We start from the raw sequence: 21,810 nt of genomic DNA, 5'->3' as shown, positions 1-21,810 counted from the left end.
GGTAGTGTGGAGGGGAGGATATTGGCATCTACATCAGGCCATATGGCAATTTGGAAACATTAACCCCGAGTGCAAAGAAGCTTAAGCAATATCTTAATTTCAAGTTTTTAATAGACAAGAGTAGAAACATGATTTTTTTTTAAATTGTGCCAAGACTTAAGAGAATGCTTTGAATGCAAACAGAGTCCTGGTTTAAAAAAGTATGTCACACTGTAGATGGCAGTTTTCCCTTGAGGCACATACAGGAATGGTGTTTCTTTTAAAACAAAAGTCATATGAAAACGGTTTCTGGATGTGGGCGGGAAGAATATGTCCGGCTGGCTTTTCTGTCTCTGCTGCGGACCGTTTGGTGATTTGTATGTTAAGCATTTATACAAAGCATCCTTTGCAAAACTAGGAACTGCTCTAATTTCGCCTCAGCAAAAGCAGTGGGGTCGGACGTCTGTTCCTAAATCAGCATCAGAGGGGGCCATAGAAGGCAATTGGGCCAAGGAGTAAAGCTGAAGGGCAGTGGGACGCCATTCTGGGAAAGGTTGCAAAGCAGGAGTTAGAGGAATCAGTCGGGAAGCAGGTCAGGAGCAGACACCACGCCTCACAGCTTCCTGTTTCGGGGACACTGGAACCTTCCTCTTTTTAAAAGATAAAAGCACTTTATAACTGTGACTTTAAATATAGAGCGCAATGAAACATTTCCCGACTTAGCGTTAATACAGTGTGTTGTTTAAAGAATGGAAGCATTGGAGACCGGCTGGCATCATGGTGCACACCTGTAATCCCAGTACACAGGGAGCCCAGGCTGGAGGAGCAGGGGGTTGGGGCCAGCCTGGGTTATGTACTGCGTACTGAGCCCTGTTTTAAAGGGAAGAAATTAACTATAAGGAGAAGAACATTGGAGTGGAAATGAAGTTCTCACTCCTCCCTCAGGAGAGCCACTGAGCTCAGGGTTGATGGCTGTCATTCCTGTAGTGGGCTTATGTGTTCAGCACAGTATTAGTTAGTATCTTAAAATGTTGCACCAAGTATCAGTTTATACTTCACTGACTGTGACTCAGCATTAGCGTGTGTGTGTGTGTGTGTGTGTGTGTGTGTGTGTGTGTGTGTGTGTGTGTTATATGTGAGATGTGTGCACATGTGTGCACACATGGAGACTAGAGGCTGGCATCCGATGTTCTTCCTCTTTCCACTGTCTTTCTGAGCCGGGGGTTTTCTCTCACTGAGCACGATGCTCAATGATTTGGATAAACTGGGTGTGCAGTTTAGTTCCATCTCAGCAAGAGGCGATTGGGGCGGACTGGCCTGCGATCCCTCAGTCTCTGCCTCCCCGGCGCTGGGATCACAAGCCTGGCTTTTTACCTGGGTGCCAGGATCCACACTTGGGACCTCATGCTTGGGCAGCAGGTGGTTTTCCAGCTGGGTCTTCTTCCCCTGCCCAGCAGTAGTCTTCATAAGTGAAATTTTCATTTTGTTAAATGTTGCGTTCTTTAGTCAACCATTCATAATTTATTATTTTCCTGCCAAAAAGCGGTTAGGTGTTTCTGCTGTTTAGAGCTGTGTGGGGGTCCCTGCAAATGCTGTGGTCAGCAGAGAAACAATCCACAGAGAAACGATCTGCGTAGAAGGAATCCGATTCAGCACCACTCAGTAGCCGGTACTGATTCAAACTTCCAGAGTCTGACACGGGGGCAGTTTGTTCTTTAGGCTTTTAAGTACAGCACAATTTTGGAAAAAAATTTGGCCCCACACAGTGATTCCTGGGGAGGGGTCCTGACATGGTTGTGAGTCCCTGAGCATGGCAGCTTCCCTCTGGAAACTAGACACCAGATGCTTATTAAACCTGAGTTGTGCTTTATTTATCTAATGCAGAAGAGCCATGACTTCCGTGTGTAGCTGAGGAAGGGCTCCTGGTGTTTAGCTGCTTGCTATTATGCTGTAGGTGGGGCATTTGCTCCGGGACAATGAAACAGGATTTAGAGAAAAACAAAAGGAACCTCAGCTTAGTGGCATACAGGCCATCAAAGTAGACAAATCAGAGGTAGTGATGGGTCCTGCTGGAGGACAGGGGTAAGAAAGGACGGGAGTGGTGACTGGAGAGATGGCTCAGAGGTTAAGAGCACTGTCTACTCTTCCAGAGGACCTGGGTTCGATTCCCAGTTACCCACATGGCAGCTCACAACCATCTACTACAGCTCCGATTCCAGGGGATCTGAAGCCCTCTTCTGGCCTCCTGGGGTACTAGGCACACATGAGGTGTCCAGAAATACATGCAGGCAAAACACATACACATAAAATCATAAAAATAATGACTTTTTTTTTAGTGATAGAGCAATGGAGAACACCTGAACAATATAAACTAAGTTTCTTGTGAAAATTTAGCTATTTGGTTATAGGCAACTCTGCTATCTCATAAGAAGGTTTGGGTCTTACCAAGATGACTTACAAATTCAGTCTCCCAGATATTGGGGACACATCAGAGTAGTCCAAGGAGCTTCGGGTTGGAGATTTGCTAAGGTAGGCTTTGGATTCAAACAACCTGACTCCTTCTAAGCTCCGCCACCAGTAAAAAATGTGAGTTCATAGGAGTTGTCATTGGGCTGGTGATGATAAATGGGAGTCAGCAAAAATAATAGCACACAAATGTTGATTAAATTTTTAGCTTTTCTTGGAAGTTTTGAATAGAAGAAGTTCTGCCCTTCAGAGAGTTTTAAAAGTGAGTAAATGCAGAGTAAAGGCACGATACAGTAGGGCTTTAACGCCCTGGACCACCTCCGCTCACAGTCTTGGCCCACGGAGGTGTGATGCGGCCTCAAGTTGTGAGTGAGAAGCAGGCTGGATCCGCTGGGGCAGGAGGCGGGTGTCACTGCCTGAGTTCCTGGAGACCCATGGGGTGGACCGACCCAGGGCAGGCCACGCCTTCAGTGCTAGCACCGCCCTGATGCCTTTCCCTTCGCTTTCCGGACCGGGCCAAGGCTCCGTGGTGAGGTGGTGGCCTCAGGAGCCTGGGCCATGGCGACCCGAGCCACCGGAGCTGCGGGACCTGGGGCACCCCTGGGGTTGGCCCTGCTGCTGCTGCTGCTGCTGCTGGGGCCCCGGCTGTCGGCCGGCGGCCCCGGGACTCCGCCGCTCTTCAACGTCAGTCTGGACGCGGCCCCGGAGCTACGCTGGCTGCCGATGCTGCAGCACTACGACCCGGACTTCGTGCGCTCCGCGGTGGCGGAGGTCATCAGGTGAGCGCGGGACAGGTCCGGTGAGCTTGCAGCCGGACTCTGCTCCTCCCCTGGTGCTGCAGCCCTGCCCTCCCTCCGCTGCAGCCCTGCCCTCCCTCCGCTGCAGCCCTGCCCTCCCCACGGCTCGGGGCAGCGCCCAGCGGGTGGCTGACACCGCGAGGCCGGTTAGGCTCTCAAGTTCGGGGTCTCCGGTGGCTGGCGCGCGCGTCTTCCAGACTTTTTCCGGGTCAGGGCGACGCACAAGGTGTCACTCAGTCGGCTAAGCTGCGGAGTAGGGCATGCAGCTCAGGAGCCTCCCCATCCCGGACCAGCCTGTCTGCCCGCCTCCCCCTCCATGGTGCTTGGCACTGGAGATGGAGGCGAGTGCATTGGGTTTATCTTAGCCCTTAAATTTTTCATTTTGAAAGTCTCGCTGGGAGTTTGACCCTGCTCCAATGAGTATATGGACAACACAAATTAGGCTTGGTGGTTTGTTTTTGTTTTTGTTTTTGTTTGCGCGCGGGGGTGGGGTGGGGTGGGGTGGGATGGGAGCAGGAGGGTGGACCCGGGAGGAATGAGAAGCGAGTTTGATCGGGGTGCGATGTATGAAATTACCAAATAGTTAATAAAAATATTATGTTAGGAGAAAACAAAGTCTCGCTGTGTAGCATAAACGGGCCTTCCTTGTGATCTCCTGCCTCAGCCTCCTGAGTAGCTGGGATTACAGCCCTGCTCTACTGCTCCGGTTTATTCCCTCAGGTTTGGACTCTGGGAATGGAGCCGCAGGGCGAGTGCTTCAGTTTGGAGAAAGTCTAGACTCTTTAACTTTCCTCTCTCCTAGTCCACGCACACTTGCACCCTCCGAGCTCTGAGCAGGAGAAGCAAGCTTCGTGCTTTGTCGTTTCTAGCAACAGGGTTCCCCAGTGGGTCCTCGAGATGATTGGAGAGGTGGTGTCCAAGGTGGAGAGCTTCCTGCCCCAGCCCTTCACCGACGAGATCCGTGGCATAAGCAACTTCTTCAACATCAGCCTGGCCGAGGGTATCTTGGTCAACCTGGCCTATGAGGCCTCGGCGTAAGTACCCCATGCTAGGGTGGATTAAGTCAATTAACTGTCACCTGTCGGGGATTGTCACCCCCGATGAGTGTGAGGAGGTATGTTTGCTGTGAGATAAAATAAGATAGTCCTGGCAGTTTGGAAACCACCTTAGGTCTCTGACTCCCTGGGGAAATCTGAGCAGCATGTGCTTGTCTGGTGGACTTTCAGGAGGAAGCAGCTGCTCCACCCAAGACTTGGTTTTATCTTGTCATCAATCTAGGGGGCATCCTACTTTCCAAACTGCTCAAGGACTGGGGCGATGGCGCTGTGGATGAGGGTGCCTGTGGCGGATAGAGTGCACCTGAATTCAGATCCCTGGCTGGGTATGGCTGCAGGTGTCTGTAACCCAATCGCAGGGGTAGGAGAAGAGAGGAGGATCATGGGAACTTGCTGCTTCAAGTTCAGTGGGAGAACCTGTCTAAAAAGTAAAGTGGAGGGCCACTGAGATAGGTTGGTGGGTAAAAGCGCTGATTCGGCGTGAGCACCTGAGTTCAATCCCTGAGACGTGTAGAAGGAGAGAATTGACTGCCGTGGCTTGTCCCCTGGCCCCCAGAAGCACGCTGTGACACACGCTCTCTCCCCTCTCCCACACAAATAAAAAGAAGATCGATCGAATCAGTAGAGGAAGACCCCGGCATGCCTCGTATTATTTCCTACCCTGCATGGACATCCGGTAGGTGCTTAAAGCATCTGGCTGCCTTAAGATGAAGGAAGGACAGCCAGGCAGTAGTGACACACACCGTTGGTCTTAGCACTCAGGAGGCAGAAGCAGGCAGATCCCTGAGTTCAAGGCCAGCCTGATCTACAGAGCTAGTTCGAGGACAGCCAGAAACCCTATTTCTCTAAAAAATAAATAAATAAGTAAAATAAGATTTAAAAAAGAAAAGAGGTGAACAAGGGGAAGTCTGTGGAATAATAAACTATTGTATGGCAACTTTCCAACCTCAGAAGAGCAAGCATCCCTAAGCGTTTTAACTGTCTCCCTTTCCAGGGGAAGACTTCTGTGTACTCTAGCCTTTCGAAGGGAACTAAGTGAATTTAACCTGTGTCTCAGGTGAAGGTGTTTATTAAATTGCCTACTCTTCTTTGTAAAGCACCCTCGGGTTCAGGTAGGAAGTGCTCTGTTCTCACTTCTGAAGGCTGGTTGTGGGAGAATAGTGACTAAGCCCTAGCTAACTACGCACTACTGAGTCTTCATGGCCTCAGGCTGCCGGGGAGCACTGCCCTGGGGGAAGGTGGCATTTTCTGTTTGTGGTGTGGAAACCAAACCTCAGAGGGAACCTTTGTCAGCTCTCTGGTGGCTGGTGAGTTCCAAGGCTGCCCTGAGGCCGAGGCGTCTCATATCCCCAGTGCTTCTGCAGGAGGGGTCACATTGAAGGACGTGCACACCAGGAATGGCGGTGTACACCTTCAATCCCGGCACTTGGGACAGGTGTAGGGGCAGGAGGATCTGTGTGAGTTTGAGGCCAGTCTAGCTGGTGAGTTCCAGGACATGCCCAAAAAAGACTTGGCAATGGTGGTCGCCTTGCTGCCATTTAGAAAATAGCAACTTTGAGAGAGCTTCTGCAGACTTTAACCACTCACCATGTTACCTGGTCCCCAACTCTACATGACCATGTGAGGTCAAGATCAGAAAACTTAGGAGTCAAAACCTCACCAAGCTTTCTTCTTTAAACAAATCAAGCAGTGAGGTAATACTGTTTTTTTTCTAATTGAAATTGGAAACAAATAGTAACATTGAATCATTACAAAAAATTAGTATGGAAAAGTTTGTTAAAAAGATTGATTGATTAATTGATTGATTGATTGATTGATTGATTTTGTGGCAGGGTTGCCCTGTCTGGCCTGGAACTGTCTATGTACAACAAGCTGGCCTCAAACTCACAGAGATCTACCTGCCTCTGCTTCCCAAGTTCTGGGTTTAAAGACTTCTGTCACTATGCCCAGCCTGGAGTTCCTTTTAATTTAATTAGTTGGGTTTTTTTTTTTTTTTTGTGTGTGTGTGTGTGTGTGTGTGTGTGTGTGTGTGTGTGTGTCTGTGTCTGTATGTGTGTGTGTGTGTGTGTGTGTGTGCGCGCGCGCGCGTGCGCGCGCTCTAACAATGCATAGTCTGAAGAGGGCAGCTTGGGCTGGCTTTGAATAATATGTTAATAGGTAACATACCAGCAAGCAGAGGGATAAGCAGAGTTCAGAGGTCTAGCTGTGCCTTGCATACAGGCAGGACATGGGGGAAGATGAAACTCTCATCTGGTACATCTGTAGCAGCATCATGTGGGTCTAGATGCATTCATTGTATCCAGTTGTACTTTCCAGCCAGACTTATAATTCCATATCCTGTATAAGAGCATATTATAGCATTTATGTCAATGATAAGGAAGAAAACCTGATACTTTGAGGATTTGTTTTAAAAACAGAAATCTCGCCCTTTGTTCCTGTTGCCTTCATTCATGTTGGGATTTTCCCTTTGCTCAGATTCTGCACCAGTATTGTGGCTCAAGACTCCCAAGGCCACATTTACCATGGCCGGAACCTGGACTACCCTTTTGGAAATGCCTTGCGAAAGCTGACGGTGGACGTGCAGTTCCTAAAGAACGGGCAGGTACAGCCATGCGCACAAGATAGAGAGATGATGGGGGCAGGTACAGCCGTGCGCACAAGATGTCGAGATGGTGGGGGGCAGGTACAGCCGTGCACAAGATGGAGAGATGATGGGGCAGGTACAGCCGTGCGCACAAGATGGAGAGATGGGGCAGGTACAGCCGTGCGCACAAGATGGAGAGATGATGGGGCAGGTACAGCCGTGCACAAGATGGAGAGATGGGGGCAGGTACAGCCGTGCGCACAAGATGGAGAGATGGGGGCAGGTACAGCGGTGCGCACAAGATGGAGAGATGGGGGCAGGTACAGCGGTGCGCACAAGATGGAGAGATGGTGGGGGGCAGGTACAGCGGTGCGCACAAGATGGAGAGATGGTGGGGGGCAGGTACAGCCGTGCGCACAAGATGGAGAGTCAGCCTGGCTTCTGATCCGGGATAGGAGCCATTTACAGAGGCTGCTGTCTTAGGCACTTACTTCTCCCTGTAAGAGCCAAACACCAGGTTGGGGGAAGTGGCTCAGTGGATCATGAGGAGCAGTCTGGATCCTCAAAACCATGCAAAGCTGGACTCAGTAGCAGGTGCCTGTGATCCCAGTGCTCAGGAGAGAGAGGCCAGCTGGCCTGGCAGAGGCTGTGATGAACAAGAGACCCTCCTGTAGGGAAGGTGGAAGGCAAGGATTGACGCACAGAATTGAAGTTCTCCTCTGACCTCCGTACATGCACCATGGCACACGCAAGGCCCACCTCCCCTGTTTAAAAATAACCCCCAAACCATCAACTTCCTGTGAAAAACAAAACCAGGAGAGATTTATGTCAATTATGGCCAATGCAAAAGGATTGGTTGTCGTTGTGAGGGTGGTAGGAATGGACTTAACAAGGTCAGTTTTCTTTAGGCACATTTTTAGGGGGTTGTCTTAGTTAGGGTTTCTATTCCTGCAGCAAAACACCGTGACCAAAAAGCAAGTTGGGGAGGAAAGGTTACACTTCTACATTGCTGTGCATCACCCAAAAAAGTCAGGACAGGAACTCAAGCAGGGTAGGAACTGGAGGCAGGAACTGATGCAGAGGCCATGGAGGAGTGCTGCTTACTGGCTCGCTCCTCATGGCTTGTTCAGCCTGATTCTTAAAGAATACAGGACCAGCCGGGCAGTGGTGGCGCTCGCCTTTAATCCCAGCACTCAGGAGGCAGAGCCAGGCGGATCTCTGTGAGTTCGAGGCCAGCCTGGGCTACCAAGTGAGTCCCAGGAAAGGCGCAAAGCTACACAGAGAAACCCTGTCTCAAAAAACCAAAAAAAAAAGAATACAGGACCACCAGCCTAGGGATGACACCACCACAGTGGGCCCTCCCTTATCAATCACTAACAAATAAAATGCCTTACATCCGGATCTTATGAAGGCATTTTCTCAGTTGAGGTTCCCTCCTTCCAGATAACTAGTTTTTGTGTCAAGTTGACATAAGACCAGCCAGCCCAGGGGCAGTGGTCAGTCTTGCAAGGTTGTGTACAATCTGCGCCTTCCTCTGCTCTCCCTGTTCGGGTGGCTTCTTCAACAGGGATGGGCTGCACAGTGGCGAGGGGCACCCAGCTTTAAGGTGGGGTACTCCTGGGTTTGCATCGTGCCTCTGTCTTTATTTCCATTGAGAATTACTCAGTCCTCTTCTGTAAGCTCCAGCTCAAAGGCATTAACATTTGCTTCTCTGAAATAGCTGTTGTGATTAAATGAAGTCCTCTATGTAAAGCAGATTCTAGGTCTAGATAAACAGTGGCTAAATCCTGTAGCTGCAGAGATGGCTTTGTGGTTAAGAGCACTGGCTGCTCTCACACAAGACCTGGGTTCAGTTCCCAGCACCTGCATGGCACCTGAAAACCAGCCATAATCCAGCTCCAGGAGATGTGTTGCCCTCTGGTGACCTTCAGGGGATCAGGCACTCACGTGGTGCATATAATCTAATATTTGCTGTTGTCACATGACTGCAAACATCTAGAGAGCAGTATTAATGAATATTGATGGAATATAAAGAGTGCACTATGGCCACGCATCAGAAAGAAGCGTGGAGAGTCATGTTTTGACCTGAAGGACAAGGACTATATTCTTTGTTCTTTGCATTTTGTGATTGACTCAGAAATAATAGAAATATATTTACTGATACTCATTCAGTCACCTGGTGGAGAAAACCTTTCATAAAAGATTCTATACAGAAACATTTAATGAAGGTCTCTCCTTTCTCAATTCCGTTCCTCTACTTTGACATTACTGACAAGTTTTTGTTTACTTCAAAAGGACAACTTTAAGTGGCAACAGTGATAATACAAACGCACAGTTCTTTTTTTAAAAAAAATTATTTATTTATTTTTATTTTAAATGTAAATGTGTGAGCCTAAGTGAGGTTCTGTGAGCTGCATGCAAGCAGGAGCCTGGAGAAGCCAGAAAGGGGTACAGGTCCCCTGGATGGAGTTAGTGTTTGTGAGCCGCCATAAGTAGGTTCTCAGAACCACACCCAGGCCTCTGCAAGAGCAAGTGCTCCTAACCGCTGAGCCGTCTCTGCAGCCCCCTGAGACATCCCCAAAGGAAATCTGCTAAGATGTCATTACCAAAGGATGGAGTGGTTGCTTTAGTTCACTCTGTGCTTTTCTGTGGTCCATAGTGAGGAAATATTCTTAGAGTCAGAGAACTGATCAACGTGAACATGAAGTATTTGATGGCTGCTGCTTCATTAGCTCCCGCTAATGCTGGAGCTCCCACAGGAATCGTCTGTGGGGATGGTCAGGTGATTGTTCCCTAATCCAGCCAGCTTACACCTGGGTGCTGTTTTTCTGAGGAGGACTCGTGAGTAAAAGAGTATTTTTTGCTAAATTCAGAGTGGGTTGTACGGGGCAGGAGAGATAGCTCAGCAGTTACACACCAGGCCTGAGAGACCCATGTGCCCTAAACCAGACAGTGGAGATACGTGAGCTGGGACCAGAACTCAGCCTTCAGCCCCTGCTAGATTTTTATCCAGGGCTGTCATTCAGCCATAGCTAGATCGTTAGCATCACAGGGTCAGGGTTTATGTTAATGGACTTGGAAGAGCTGGTTGGGGAGTACATTTAGAAATAAAATGCAGAACTGCAAAGAAAGTTAGCTTACAGCTTCTAACTGTACTAATACTGCAAGCAAAATGTGGTTTGGATTTCCTAACTTTGTTTCTGTCTCCTAGGAAGTGAAGGTGCACCCCCTCAGGACCGGGGGTGTATCATGTAAATGAAGTGGCAGGAGAATTTCTGGGTTTTGTTTGTTTCCATATGGTTGCATTTTAAAGAAGCTTTACAATTTTATTTTATTATTTTATTTTATGTGTATGCCTGTGGGCCTGAGTGTATATAGGTGTACCGCCTGTGTGCAGATGCCCTCAGAAGCCAGAAGAGGAAGTTAGATTCCATGGAACTGGGGTTGAAGGCAATTGTGAGCCATGGTGTGAGTGCTGGGAACTGAACCTGTGTCCTCTGGAAGAACAGCAAGTTTTTTAATTGTTTTTTGTAACTCCATGGTAGGGCTGTTTATTTTTAATTGTGAATGCATGTATGTCTGAGTGTAAGCACAGTGATCTAGAGTTCCAGGCTGGTGTAAGCTACCCACGTGGGTGCAGGGCCTGGATGGAGTCTGGTCCTTTCTTTGCAAGAGCAGTATATGCCTTAAGCACAGAGCCAACCCTCTGGTTTTAATTGCCGGGCTAATGCACTCCCACCACACTCCTGTGGGTGGCGATAGGGAGCCTTCATGGAGGCACCCAAGAAGTCTGGGGGGAAGAAAGATCACTGAGAAAACTAAGGCCTTCTTCCCCTTAGAGTTCAGTCACCAAAGTTACTTTCACAGCCCGATGAAGCAAATTTGAGTAACCCAGTGAACAAGGTTATTAGTATAATATTAAGGTTGTTTTTGTGTTGTTATTTTGAGACAGGGTTTTTCTGTGTAGCCTTGGCTGTCCTGAAACTCACTATGTAGAGCAGACTGGCCTTGAACTCAGAGATCTGCTGCCTCTGCCTCCCGGGTGCTGGGTGTTGGAAGTAAAGGCATTCATCACCACACCTAACTTTAATATTAAGTTTTAAAAATAAAAATACCAATCTAGGTCTATTTAATATCAAAATATAAAAATATTAGCCATTGTAAACAGCACAAACTGTGCACTCTTCCAGATGCTTCCTTGAGTGAACAAAGCCTGAGCCTGAAGGTCATTGCCATGGCCATCGGCACCACCGCAGCCTGTGACTTGGTTTACGGTGACGGTTGCCGTGTTAAATGAAAGCTGGATGTAGGGTGACTTTGGAAGCATTTGAGCTTTAATCTGGCTGTTACTGGGGAGCCAGTTCACCTGTCCCCCTTAATTCCACAGACCTTATAAATGTAGAGTGTTTGTCTCTTGTCGTGAACCCAAAACACGTTTCCAGTCGGACTCCATTTGCTACTTTCAGAATGGAAGTCTTCCGGGTGAACAGTGTTTCATAGACACTCGGAATGCAAAGCGGTAGAAACAATCACTACCATGACTCCTGCATAGGGACCCCACGGGTGGTGGTGTAAGTCATCTGCAAACCACTGTCACTCGTGTCCTTGCTGGTGCAAGGTCCTCTGATAAACCACAGGCACCACCATTACGTCATGCTTTGCTTTGCCAAGTACATTCCCTAAATAGCAGTGTAGAAAGCCGGGTGTGGTGGTGCATGCCTTTAATCGCAGCACTCGGGAGGCAGAGGCAGGCAAATCTCTGAGTCCAAGTCTAGCCTGGTCTACAGAGCAAGTTCCAGGGCAGCCAGGGCTACATGGAGAAACACTGTTTCGGGGGTGGGGGTGGGGGGGAAGCAAAACAAAAAAGCAGTGTGGGTCTAGTTTGGTTAGGGAAAGGAAGGCTGTACACCCCACCCCCATCCATTTCATTTGCCGAATTCTGTCCATGGACCTCTCTCCCGACAAGGTTAAAAACCCTTGCTCTAGAATGCTGTTTCAGAGTTTCTGTTATGTTGAAATCTCTAAGGAAAAAAAAAAAAAATCCAGGAAACTGGGTATGGTGGCATACACTTTTAATTCCGGAACTCAGGAGGCAGAGGCAGGTGAATCTCTGTGAGTTTGAGGCCAGCCTGGTCTACATAGCAAGTTCCAGACCAGCCAGGCCTACCTGGTGAGGCACTGTCTCAACAAACAAACGAACAATGCAGGAAAGTGTGGGGGAATTAAGTGACGTCAACGTGCATTCCGTTGGGTGGTAAATGACGCTTTTTCCCTTGATTTCAGATTGCCTTCACGGGGACTACTTTCGTTGGCTATGTCGGACTGTGGACAGGTCAGAGTCCACACAAGTTTACAGTTTCTGGCGATGAACGAGGTAATTAAAAAACTCTGAGCCTTTAGACCAAATCCTTGTTGAGGTCTTCTCTGTGCTTCCTTCACTCTCCGCCAGCAGGATATGTGGAAGGGAAACTTTCCACTCCTGAGGGGAGACAGAGAGCAGCCCTGTGAGCAATGGGGGTCACCTCAGTGGTGCCTGAGCTACCAAGGACGGAGTGAAGGACGATCTGATGGGAGGTGCAGAGCCATGGGGGGGAGGGGGGATGGTTATCACTAGGTCAAGGGTCAGGGAAGGTCTGACCCATGTGATCCCAGTCTGGGTCTGCAGAGGCAAAGGGAAGATCATTGCTGTGGTCTGACAGCAACAGCGAAGGTCGGTAGGTATCACTGTTGGTAGAGTCCAGAAATGAAGCAATGTCGGGGTAGTTACGGCAGGGAGGAAAAACATCAGAGACGTAGAGAGGAGATGTAGAGACTGTGGCTACGGACACGGCCATGTGCAGGGCCATGATGAGCGTTTGGATTTTAAGCAGAATAGAAGCCATAGGAGAGTTTTAGGCCAAAGAGTGAACAGATTTTCTCTCTCCCTCTCTCTCTCTCTCTCTCTCTCTCTCTCTCTCTCTCTCTCACACACACACACACACACACACACACACACACACACACACACATTTGAAACAGTAGGATCTTTTGTATCAGCCTCCTGAATGCTGGGATTGCAGAAACGCCACACCATCCTAGCCCTGGTTTATGTTTTTGGCCATCTTTGGCTACTCAGTAGAGATTGGACTGTGTTGAGTTAAGACAGAGTCAGAAGAATGCTAGGGAGCTGTTGAATTCATCCAGAGGTCCAGGCAACCTTTTAGATTTAGAACCTCTTAGATTTAACATGCACATGCTCAAACCTGGGACAGTCAACCTCTTGCCTCTGTCCCCAGGGGCTTGCTGCTAAGGAAGAGCTGAGTATTCACATGACGTTCCTCATCTGATGGGACCTGACTGGCACTGGGCTGTTATTGCTTCATTTGGATAGGCTTATTTGTGTATGTGTGTGTGTGTGTGTGTGTGTGTGTGTGTGTGTATGTGTGTGTGTGTATGTGTGGGGTTTTTTTTGTTTTTTGTTTTGTTTTTCAAGACAGGGTTTCCCTGTGAAGGTCTGGCTGTCCTGGAACTCACTATGTAGTCGAGGCTGGCCTCAATCTCAGAGTCTCCTGCCTCTGCCTCCCATGTACTGGGATTAAAGGTGTGTATCACCCCTACCTGGCCAAGTATTCAGCTTTTTATACCTGTGTATTTATTCAACATTTTCTCAAATATCAGTCATGAATGAATCTGAGTCTCAGCTAGTCTGAGCTAGCATATCCAAACCACAGCATGACAATGTTAAAAGGTTTTGTATATGTGTGTGTGTGTGTATGTGTGAGAGAGAGGAAGAGGGAGGGAGGGAGGGAGGGATGGAGAGAGAGAGAGAGAGATAGAGAGAGAGAGAGAGAGAGAGAGAGAGAGATCTACAAATGAATATATTTATTTAAACAGGCTTTGATTCCGTTATCTTCTGAATTAAGATGTTTGTTAAACTGATTATTGGAATGTGAACAATCTAAAGTAACTGAGTTAGTCTGTAACATACAAATTTGATGAAATGCTGTCATATTTAGACTCACTAAAGATGCATCAGAAAGACAAAGTTCACCACATTCTTCCTAGTATTTTTTGGGCAGCTTCCCTTGAAAGGAATAGAATTTAATTTTGCCTGAGGTAATTATTGGTAGAATGATTTTATCTAACATAATCACTATTGTATCAGATACAAAAGATTCTGTTTTCAAAACCAGAGGGAAGCTGGGCATGGAGGCACACATTTTTATCCCAATGTTCTGGATGCTGAGGCAGAGGAATATCACACTGGAATCTGCCTTGAGCTGCATAGGAGATCCTGTCTCAAAAAATAAAAAATAAATAAATAAAAGAGAAAAAAGAAAGAGAGAAATCAGTGAATACCTGCATGTTCTTGTTTATTGCTGTATGTATGTGCACATTCACTTGTGTGTAGATGTTTTCGTGATTGGTTGACTCTCGGGCTTAGGGCCAGCGAGATGATTCAGCGGGTAAGGGCACCTAAGTCAAGTCCGAGGATCTGAGTGTGAGCCCCAGGACCCACATAGTGGAGGGAGAGAGCTGACTCCTGCAGGCTGTCCCCGGACTCATGCACATGCTATGACACACACACCTAAGCACACAATAAAAAGAAATATGGAAATAAATGTAATAAAAACACTCTTTTAGTTAAAAATTTTCTTTTAATGTGAATGGTGTTTGGACCATGAGCTGACGGATGCTTCTTTACACGTGCAGATAAAGGCTGGTGGTGGGAGAATGCCATCGCTGCGATTTCTCTGGGACACTCTCCGGTCAGCTGGCTTATCCGCAAAGTGAGTACTAGTGTTCAGTCTACCTCGCCCAAGCTCATCAAAACAGAGGGACCATGCTCCAGGGCTCTGTGTCCTTTAACAAGATTGATTTATTTTCCCAAGAGGAGTAAGCAGTGTACTGTTTTCCAATACATCTCTTTCCACGTAAACATTAATGATAAAGCTGGGTACTGACCAGCAATGACACGGGCAGATTTTAACCAGTAATGTCCTCCTGCAATAGAGACAAGAATCGGGGTGAACTGAGCTCCGCTCTGAGTTGTACAGAGGGGCTGGCTGCCTTAAAGGAAGAATAAGGGGATGAGGAAGGGGTGAATGGAGACTTAGAGAAGTCAGAGAAGACACACATGAGATAAATGTAAATAAAATAATAAAAATATCTCATCCTTCCAGCAATATGTACAAGGCCCTGTCAGGGCTTATGTGCCATGTGATAGAAGCTTGGGGGACGCTAGCTGCTGAATGGCCCTTTCATTGACCCCTTTCCTCTCCCCAGACTTCTGTGTGTCTTGTCAGGATGGTAACCGTGAAATGTCTTTCTCTCAGAAAGTGACAGAGGTGATTGTGAAGGCGGAGAGGACGGGGCGTCCCTATGGCACGGGGTTCTTAGCAGCCGAGCTTAGGGAAGGAGTGCACATGGAGTGGGTTGCTGGGAAGTGACCCTCTTCGCTGTGCACGCCTCAGACCTTGGCGTGTCCTCGCAGACTTGGTCTGGCTCCTCGTTCTAATGCCACATGCCATCTCTCTATCCCAAGCCTTTGCCCGTTGAGTCCATTGACCTGGGGCTCAGTCCCACATCCACTCCGAACCCTCTAGCCGCCCTCACAGTGTGACTCCTGTCTGTCTCTTGGTACCTGAGTTCCTGGGCCCTAAGAGAGGATGGGTTCCTTGTTGTGGCTTCCATCATTATTTCACATGTCACCGTTGCCTGGTTATGTCTTTGGGTTCCTGGGAAATTTGTTGAGAGCAAGAATGAGCTCCTGCCCACCTCCAGCACATCGCCTAGTGCAGAGCCATGTTCAAGAAGTGGCTGTGGGGCGAGCAAATGAGTGAGGAGATATGGTCAAAAATCATGTCGCCATGTCTAGGACTAGCCGACAGTTATGTCCTGGAGAAATTCCTGCAGCTGTCGGCTCTCTGAGGGGGTTGTCAGTCTTGTTTTGTTTTCCTCTCAGGAGCCCCAGTGACTACAGGGTAGGGTCAGGGGTCACAGGTTACAGCCATACTCACCTTAGGAGGAGCTTAAGGAGGCCGTGCTTTGGAATGAATGCGTGTCCTGCCATGTGTCCCTTTCCCTTGGGTGACGTCGCCAATACTGGTTTGTCTTTTTGTTCAGACCCTGAGTGACTCAGAGAACTTTGAGGAGGCTGTTTACACTCTGGCCAAGACGCCCCTCATTGCTGATGTTTACTACATCGTTGGGGGCACCGCGCCCCGGGAGGGGGTAGTCATCACCAGGGACAGAGGTGGCCCAGCGGACATTTGGCCTCTTGACCCTTTGAATGGAGCGTGAGTAGATTGCAGTCTCTTCGTCAAATCTTTATTTGCTGAAGTAGGAGCTATTTTGACATTTTAGTGTTTCTTCTACATGTCCCCGGACAAGGCGAACTGACACACTCTATTGCAGGTGGTTCCGGGTTGAGACAAATTATGATCATTGGAAGCCTGTACCCAAGAGGGATGACCGAAGGTAGACGCTTTGTTTTTGTTTCGTTCTTTTTCATTGAGACAGGGTCTCACTCCGCAGCCCAGGCTAGCCTGGAACTCACTTTAAAGCCTAGGCTAGCCTCAAACTCAGAGTAATCATCTTGCCTCAGGCTCCCTGGTACTAGGATTAGAGGCATGAGACTCCATACCCAGCCCTCCATACCCAGCCCTCCATACCCAGCCCTGCAGGTAGACTTGAGATATTTTCTCACGGTCAGAAGACTGTTCTCTTCCTACAATAGGGACCTACAGGTGCCATCTCCTTCCGGACAATACGTCTGGCCCTCACCAGGGCCTGGGCAGGGTGGAGAGTACAGTGTGGAGGAGGGCAGTGGGGAGGACCTCTTTTTAGTTGGTGGGGGCTGGAAGGGTGAGGTTGGCCCTGGCCTCAGGGTCAAAGGGCCCTGGATCCCATCATGAACTCTACCAATGACCCTGTGAGGCCACTGGGGCCTTTGTTCGCCTCCCTGAAAGTGGATGGGAAGAGCTGAATGATGGGATACTGTGGTAAGACTTGATTTGGAAGGAAGCCATCTCCCATAAATCAATCAGCTAATTGATCTGCTGATACAAGGGCTCGCATTGTCCTTTCTAATGTGGACATACTGAGTCACTGCCTTACAGGAAGTAGTGTATCTCACTAATCTCTGCTGTCCCGCATGTTTGGCAGTAGCTGATTTCTGCAGCACTTGCCCTGACTTCCTGGAGCACATGGGGTTAGGGGGTACAGCAGAAGGTTAGGGGGTGACACAGGAAGAAGATTGGGAGTCAGTCTGTTTGGAGGAGACTGCGCCTGGCGCTGTGACACTCCAAATGGCACCAGATGGAGTTCAGGGTTTCCTGAGGCGCCTGGTGACTTTTGACCCTTTGTCCTTACAGAACACCAGCCATCAAAGCCCTAAATGCCACAGGGCAAGCACACCTCAGCCTGGAGGCCCTTTTCCAGGTAACCCTATCTCTGTGCTTACATCTCTAGAGTGTTGTTGTCCAAAGAGGACGGAGAAAACTTCTCTGAAATCACGAAAAATGTTGCAATAAAAGTTCTATAAAAGTTGAAAACATTTAAAAAGCCACTTAATGTTTTCTGAGTTTGGGTCTGTGTAGGTTAGAGTATCGGTCTTCACCTAAGCTTCTCTTCATAGTAAAAGAAATAAGCATAGTTATGTGTTTGTTGTTTAAAAGAGAAAGAATGAGAGATGGAGAGATGGCTCAGTGGTTAAGAGCACTGACTGCTCTTCCAGAGGAGCCAGGTTCAATTCCCAGCACCCACATGGTGGCTCACAGTTATCTGTAACTCCAGTTCCATAGAGTCTAACACTCTCACACAGACATATATGCAGGCAAAACACCAATACACATGAAATAAAAATAAATAAGTGAGAGAGGACAAGGATTTAAAAATCTATAATAATCATCCTGAGATACACTGAAATGTTAAGTGGTTATATTCTTTTTTACAAACATTTTGTGTGTGTGTGTGTGTGTGTGTGTGTGTGTGTGTGTGTGTGTGTGTGCTCATGCCACACCATACACTCAGGAGCTCAGAGGACAACTTACGGGAGTTGATTTTCTCCTTCTACCATGTGGGTTCCAGGGATCGAACTCAGGTCATCAGACTTGGCAGCAAGCTCCTTTACCTGCTAAGCCATCTCGCAGGCCGAGTGGCTATATTCTCCTTCATATGTACTCTACATGTGTTTCTTCTGCCTTTTCATATTTTCATAATATGATTTTTTTTTCCTATGCAGGTTTTATCTGTGTTTCCTGTTTATAACAAGTAAGTTGCACGTTCAGTACGTCTCTCATTTCCCCCGAGAAGAATGTTACTGTGACCAGGTCCCCCGAGTTTCAGAGCAAAATCCCTGGCACTGGCAGCCTCCAAAAGCCAGCTCAGCTGCCTGTCCTAACAGGCCGTGTTGGAGGGAAGCAGAGAAAGGCGTTTCAGTCAGCATGCCCGGGAGAGGGACCCACGAGGGCTCAGTGAGTCTGCGCTGTCCTCAGGGCGCTGGCAGGAGGGTCCTCAGGGCGCTGGCAGGAGGGTGGGTTTAAACAGAAGAATGGCGGAGAGTCAAGAGTAGGTCCTCCTGGTGAAGGCGTGGTCTGCCTGACCACTGTCCCATTCTGCTTCTGCAGGGGGCTCTGAAGAAGTCCTCCCCTCTTGAGGGGACAGGCTGGTTCTCAGGCGATGAACCCCTCCAGGTGCAGACCCCCTCTGGCTGTCTTAGATGATTGCCCTGCCTTGGGGGTGGGGGTGGTCTGTCCTGCAAGGCTGTCCTGTTCCTGGAACCTAGGTTGGCTGCAGGTTTAGGATAATGATTGGGGCTGTTTAGGTGTATTTGGGGGAACTGGAACGGGACAGTATAAAAATGGACGGTGAGATGCTTCTGTGTATCTTGAGCCTTGAATCGGGGTGATGTAGTTTAGATGGGTACCGGTTTCGAGATGGACACTGCCTACAGCAGGCCGTGTGCAAAGTGACAGCTTAACATGCCTGTGTGCAGAGGACAGCAGTGGGCCAAGGAGACCGGTGTAAAATGAAGGGGGCGGCCGGGCTTGGCCTGCTCTGGGTTACCTCGTGGGCCCAGTGGAGAGTCAGGGCTTATCTAAGAGCTACCCACTCCTGCTCTGCCTTCTCCCGGCAGCTCGCTGGTGGCGTTTCTTGTTTTCGTTTTTATTCCTTAGACAGTTTCTCTGTATAGTCCTGGCTGTCCTGGATCTCACTCTGTAGACCAGGCTGGTCTCAAACACAGAGATCCACCTGCCTCTGCCTCCTGAGTGCTGGGACTAAAGGCGTGCGCTGCCACCACCTCCAGGCGATTGTGTTTCTCTTTTCATGTATTATGTGAGTTCGAGGCCAGCTTGGGTTACAGAGTGAGTTCCAGGACAGGCACCAAAACTATGCTGTAGATGTAACCAACCATCTTATTAAATAAGAAACACAGAGCCGATTCAGAGAAGAAAGCCAAGAGGTCAGAGCTAAGAGCCTTACCCTTCCTGCTTCAGCCAAGAGAGCTCTCCGAAAAGGACCTACTTCCTGTGTGTATGTCTTTATATAGTCTAGCTGTTCTGCCTTCTCATTGGTTGTAAACCCAAACACGTGACTGCCTCGTCACTGCCTGTATGTGCAGCCCTCCAGGTCCTCTATGGTATTGAGATTAAAGGCGTGCGCCACCGCCGCCACGCACTTGCTATGGCTCTAATAGCTCTGACCCCCAGGCAACTTTATTTATTAACATACAATTAAAATCACATTTCAGTACAAGTAAAATATCACCACATTTCCCCTTTTCTATTTTAATAAAAAGGAAAAAAAGAAAAAGGTTATAACTAACAAAAGAAAAACTATATACAAAAGTACAATGACTATATACAATATATACAAGTAATAAATGTCTAAACAATGTCTAGTCCATTTGTATTTGACAAATTCAGAGAAAATAATTTTATTATCTATCCTATTTTGTTAAGTCCAAAATGTATCTAATTTACTTTCTATCCTAATTAATCTTTAACTATAACTAACTAACCTTTAACTATAACTAACTAATCTTCAACTCCCTCAGAGACCCAAGAAGGAAATAATATTAGCTAACAAAAATAAAAACAGAGGGCTGGAGAGATGGCTCAGAGGTTAAGAGCACCGACTGCTCTTCCAGAGGTCTTGAGTTCAATTCCCAGCACCCACATGGTGGCTGACAACCATCTGTAATGAGATCTGGTGCCCTCTTCTGTATACATAATAAATAAACAAATCTTTAAAAAAAAAATAAAAATAAAAATAAATAAAAAAATAAAAACAGAAAGTGCATGCAAGCAACTTCCAAAAAATTTGTGAGTTGACAGAAACAGCCAGCTGCCTGGACAGTCACCTGAGGTTTCTCCGCAGTGCTGGGGCATCATCTTCAGCCTATAGGCTTAGCATATCTGACAGACTCATTTGTGAAGTAGGATGTACACAAGGTCAACAGTTCAACCTCACATTGGGTGAAAGCAGTCCATATACCAGAAACACCTGAATTCCACTAGTGTCATGTCATGATTCAGGATTTTAAATTCTGGAAATTGTTGATGGTTTTTTAATTCAGCTGTCGATTCTTCTTGACTGTGTATATAGGGCTTCATCTCAGCATCTCATTCTTTTCCACATCCCTCTATCAAATGCCAGTCTACTATTGAGAGGCGTGAGCTTAGTTATTCTTCAAGAATAACTGTTTCAGCTGCTGTTCCATAGCACATCAGAAGCCATCGGCCCACTGCCTGTTCAGCTGCCTTCGAAGAAAAGGGCACTGTACCTTTTCCAGATTGCGAAGGCCACTTCAGGGGTGGTGCCATATTGTCCTGGCCTCAGAAGATGCCTTTTGATAAAGCCATAACCACACTTGTTTTAGCAAGAATCAGTAGTCCTTTGTTTCATGTCCTGTCTGTCTATTTTGTCCTGTTGATTCGAGGATACTTTGTTGTCCAGTGGCTAACTTTTGCCACAATGAAAGTTAACTCCATATGCAGTTTCTTCAATGCCCATATTTTCTCTGAAGTAAATCGGTACTGCCAGGAGCCGACATGTCTCAAAAATTTTCTAAGTTATTAAAACATTTTAAATGTCATATTCTGTAGTTCTCTGAAGGGTTTGAAGATGACCTGTCTATCTAAAATATATCTGCTCAATTTTTAAAACATATCTAATATGACTACAAGTTCTATTATAATGTCTAACTACTAACTTTCATTTCTTTATATCCTAATAGTTGGTAATAATAACATTCAAGGATCAGAAAATTGCATTGTTAAATGAAGGGTATAAGTACAATTAGAAATATACATATAGCATTTTCTAACAATATCAATTTCAATATATATAATTTGTATACAATATAAAACAATCCAATCCAATGTAAAGTATTTAAAACTAGTAATTGTCTCAAAAACAAAACAAAACAAAAAACTACAGAAGAAAAATATATATTGTTGTATATTATGACTGTTGGTATTATGACTGTTGGTATTGTTATCATTCCTTCCTTTTTAGCCTGTGCTTTCCACAGCCGCAGTCTGTGAGCTAGGGTTTCTCTGGCCTGTACCCTGCCATTGTACTCACACACTCTCCTGGGGCCACAGGAAGCCCTTAATACGCTCTGAGGGGTAGCTGTGCAGAAGTTGGGGGCGGTCCCTTACATCATGACAGCAAAGAATAGGTGATGACACCCCCCACCCCGCTAGAGGCAGCCCCGCAAATGGGCTGACAGCCACTCACTACCACAGCATGACGCTTTGAGGAATCAGAATTTAAAAGTCCACCTTGGCTTTCAGTGGTGTTTCAAAATAGGCAGAAATCCCACTTAGACCTCTTGATTTGCGGTGAAATGTTCTGCCTCTTTGCGTTCCTACCCCGCATCCCGAGAGACGGGGAAGGGCATCAGACGGAGAAGGTGAGGTACACACAAAGAATGTGTCTT

The 21,810-nt window shown here is 47.4% G+C and overlaps 1 protein-coding gene across 1 annotated transcript in view; it reads left to right on the top strand.

Annotated features, from left to right (window-relative positions):
• Positions 1-2,929: 2,929 nt before the first annotated feature.
• Positions 2,930-21,810, top strand: part of Naaa (N-acylethanolamine acid amidase) — a 19,885-nt gene continuing 1,004 nt past the window's right edge. Inside the window, exons 1-9 of the mRNA XM_059274674.1 lie at positions 2,930-3,224; positions 4,112-4,276; positions 6,773-6,899; positions 12,165-12,255; positions 14,574-14,650; positions 15,987-16,159; positions 16,278-16,340; positions 17,237-17,303; positions 18,106-18,134. Of these exons, the coding sequence (XP_059130657.1) occupies positions 3,004-3,224; positions 4,112-4,276; positions 6,773-6,899; positions 12,165-12,255; positions 14,574-14,650; positions 15,987-16,159; positions 16,278-16,340; positions 17,237-17,303; positions 18,106-18,134 (1,013 nt within the window). The 5' untranslated portion in view covers positions 2,930-3,003. The remainder of the gene's footprint in view (positions 3,225-4,111; positions 4,277-6,772; positions 6,900-12,164; positions 12,256-14,573; positions 14,651-15,986; positions 16,160-16,277; positions 16,341-17,236; positions 17,304-18,105; positions 18,135-21,810) is intronic.

The sequence above is a fragment of the Peromyscus eremicus genome, chromosome 10 (genome assembly GCF_949786415.1).
Source record: "Peromyscus eremicus chromosome 10, PerEre_H2_v1, whole genome shotgun sequence".
Taxonomy (NCBI): Eukaryota; Metazoa; Chordata; class Mammalia; order Rodentia; family Cricetidae; genus Peromyscus; species Peromyscus eremicus.
Note: the sequence above shows the minus strand (reverse complement) of the source record. Positions and strands in the feature narration are given on the sequence as shown.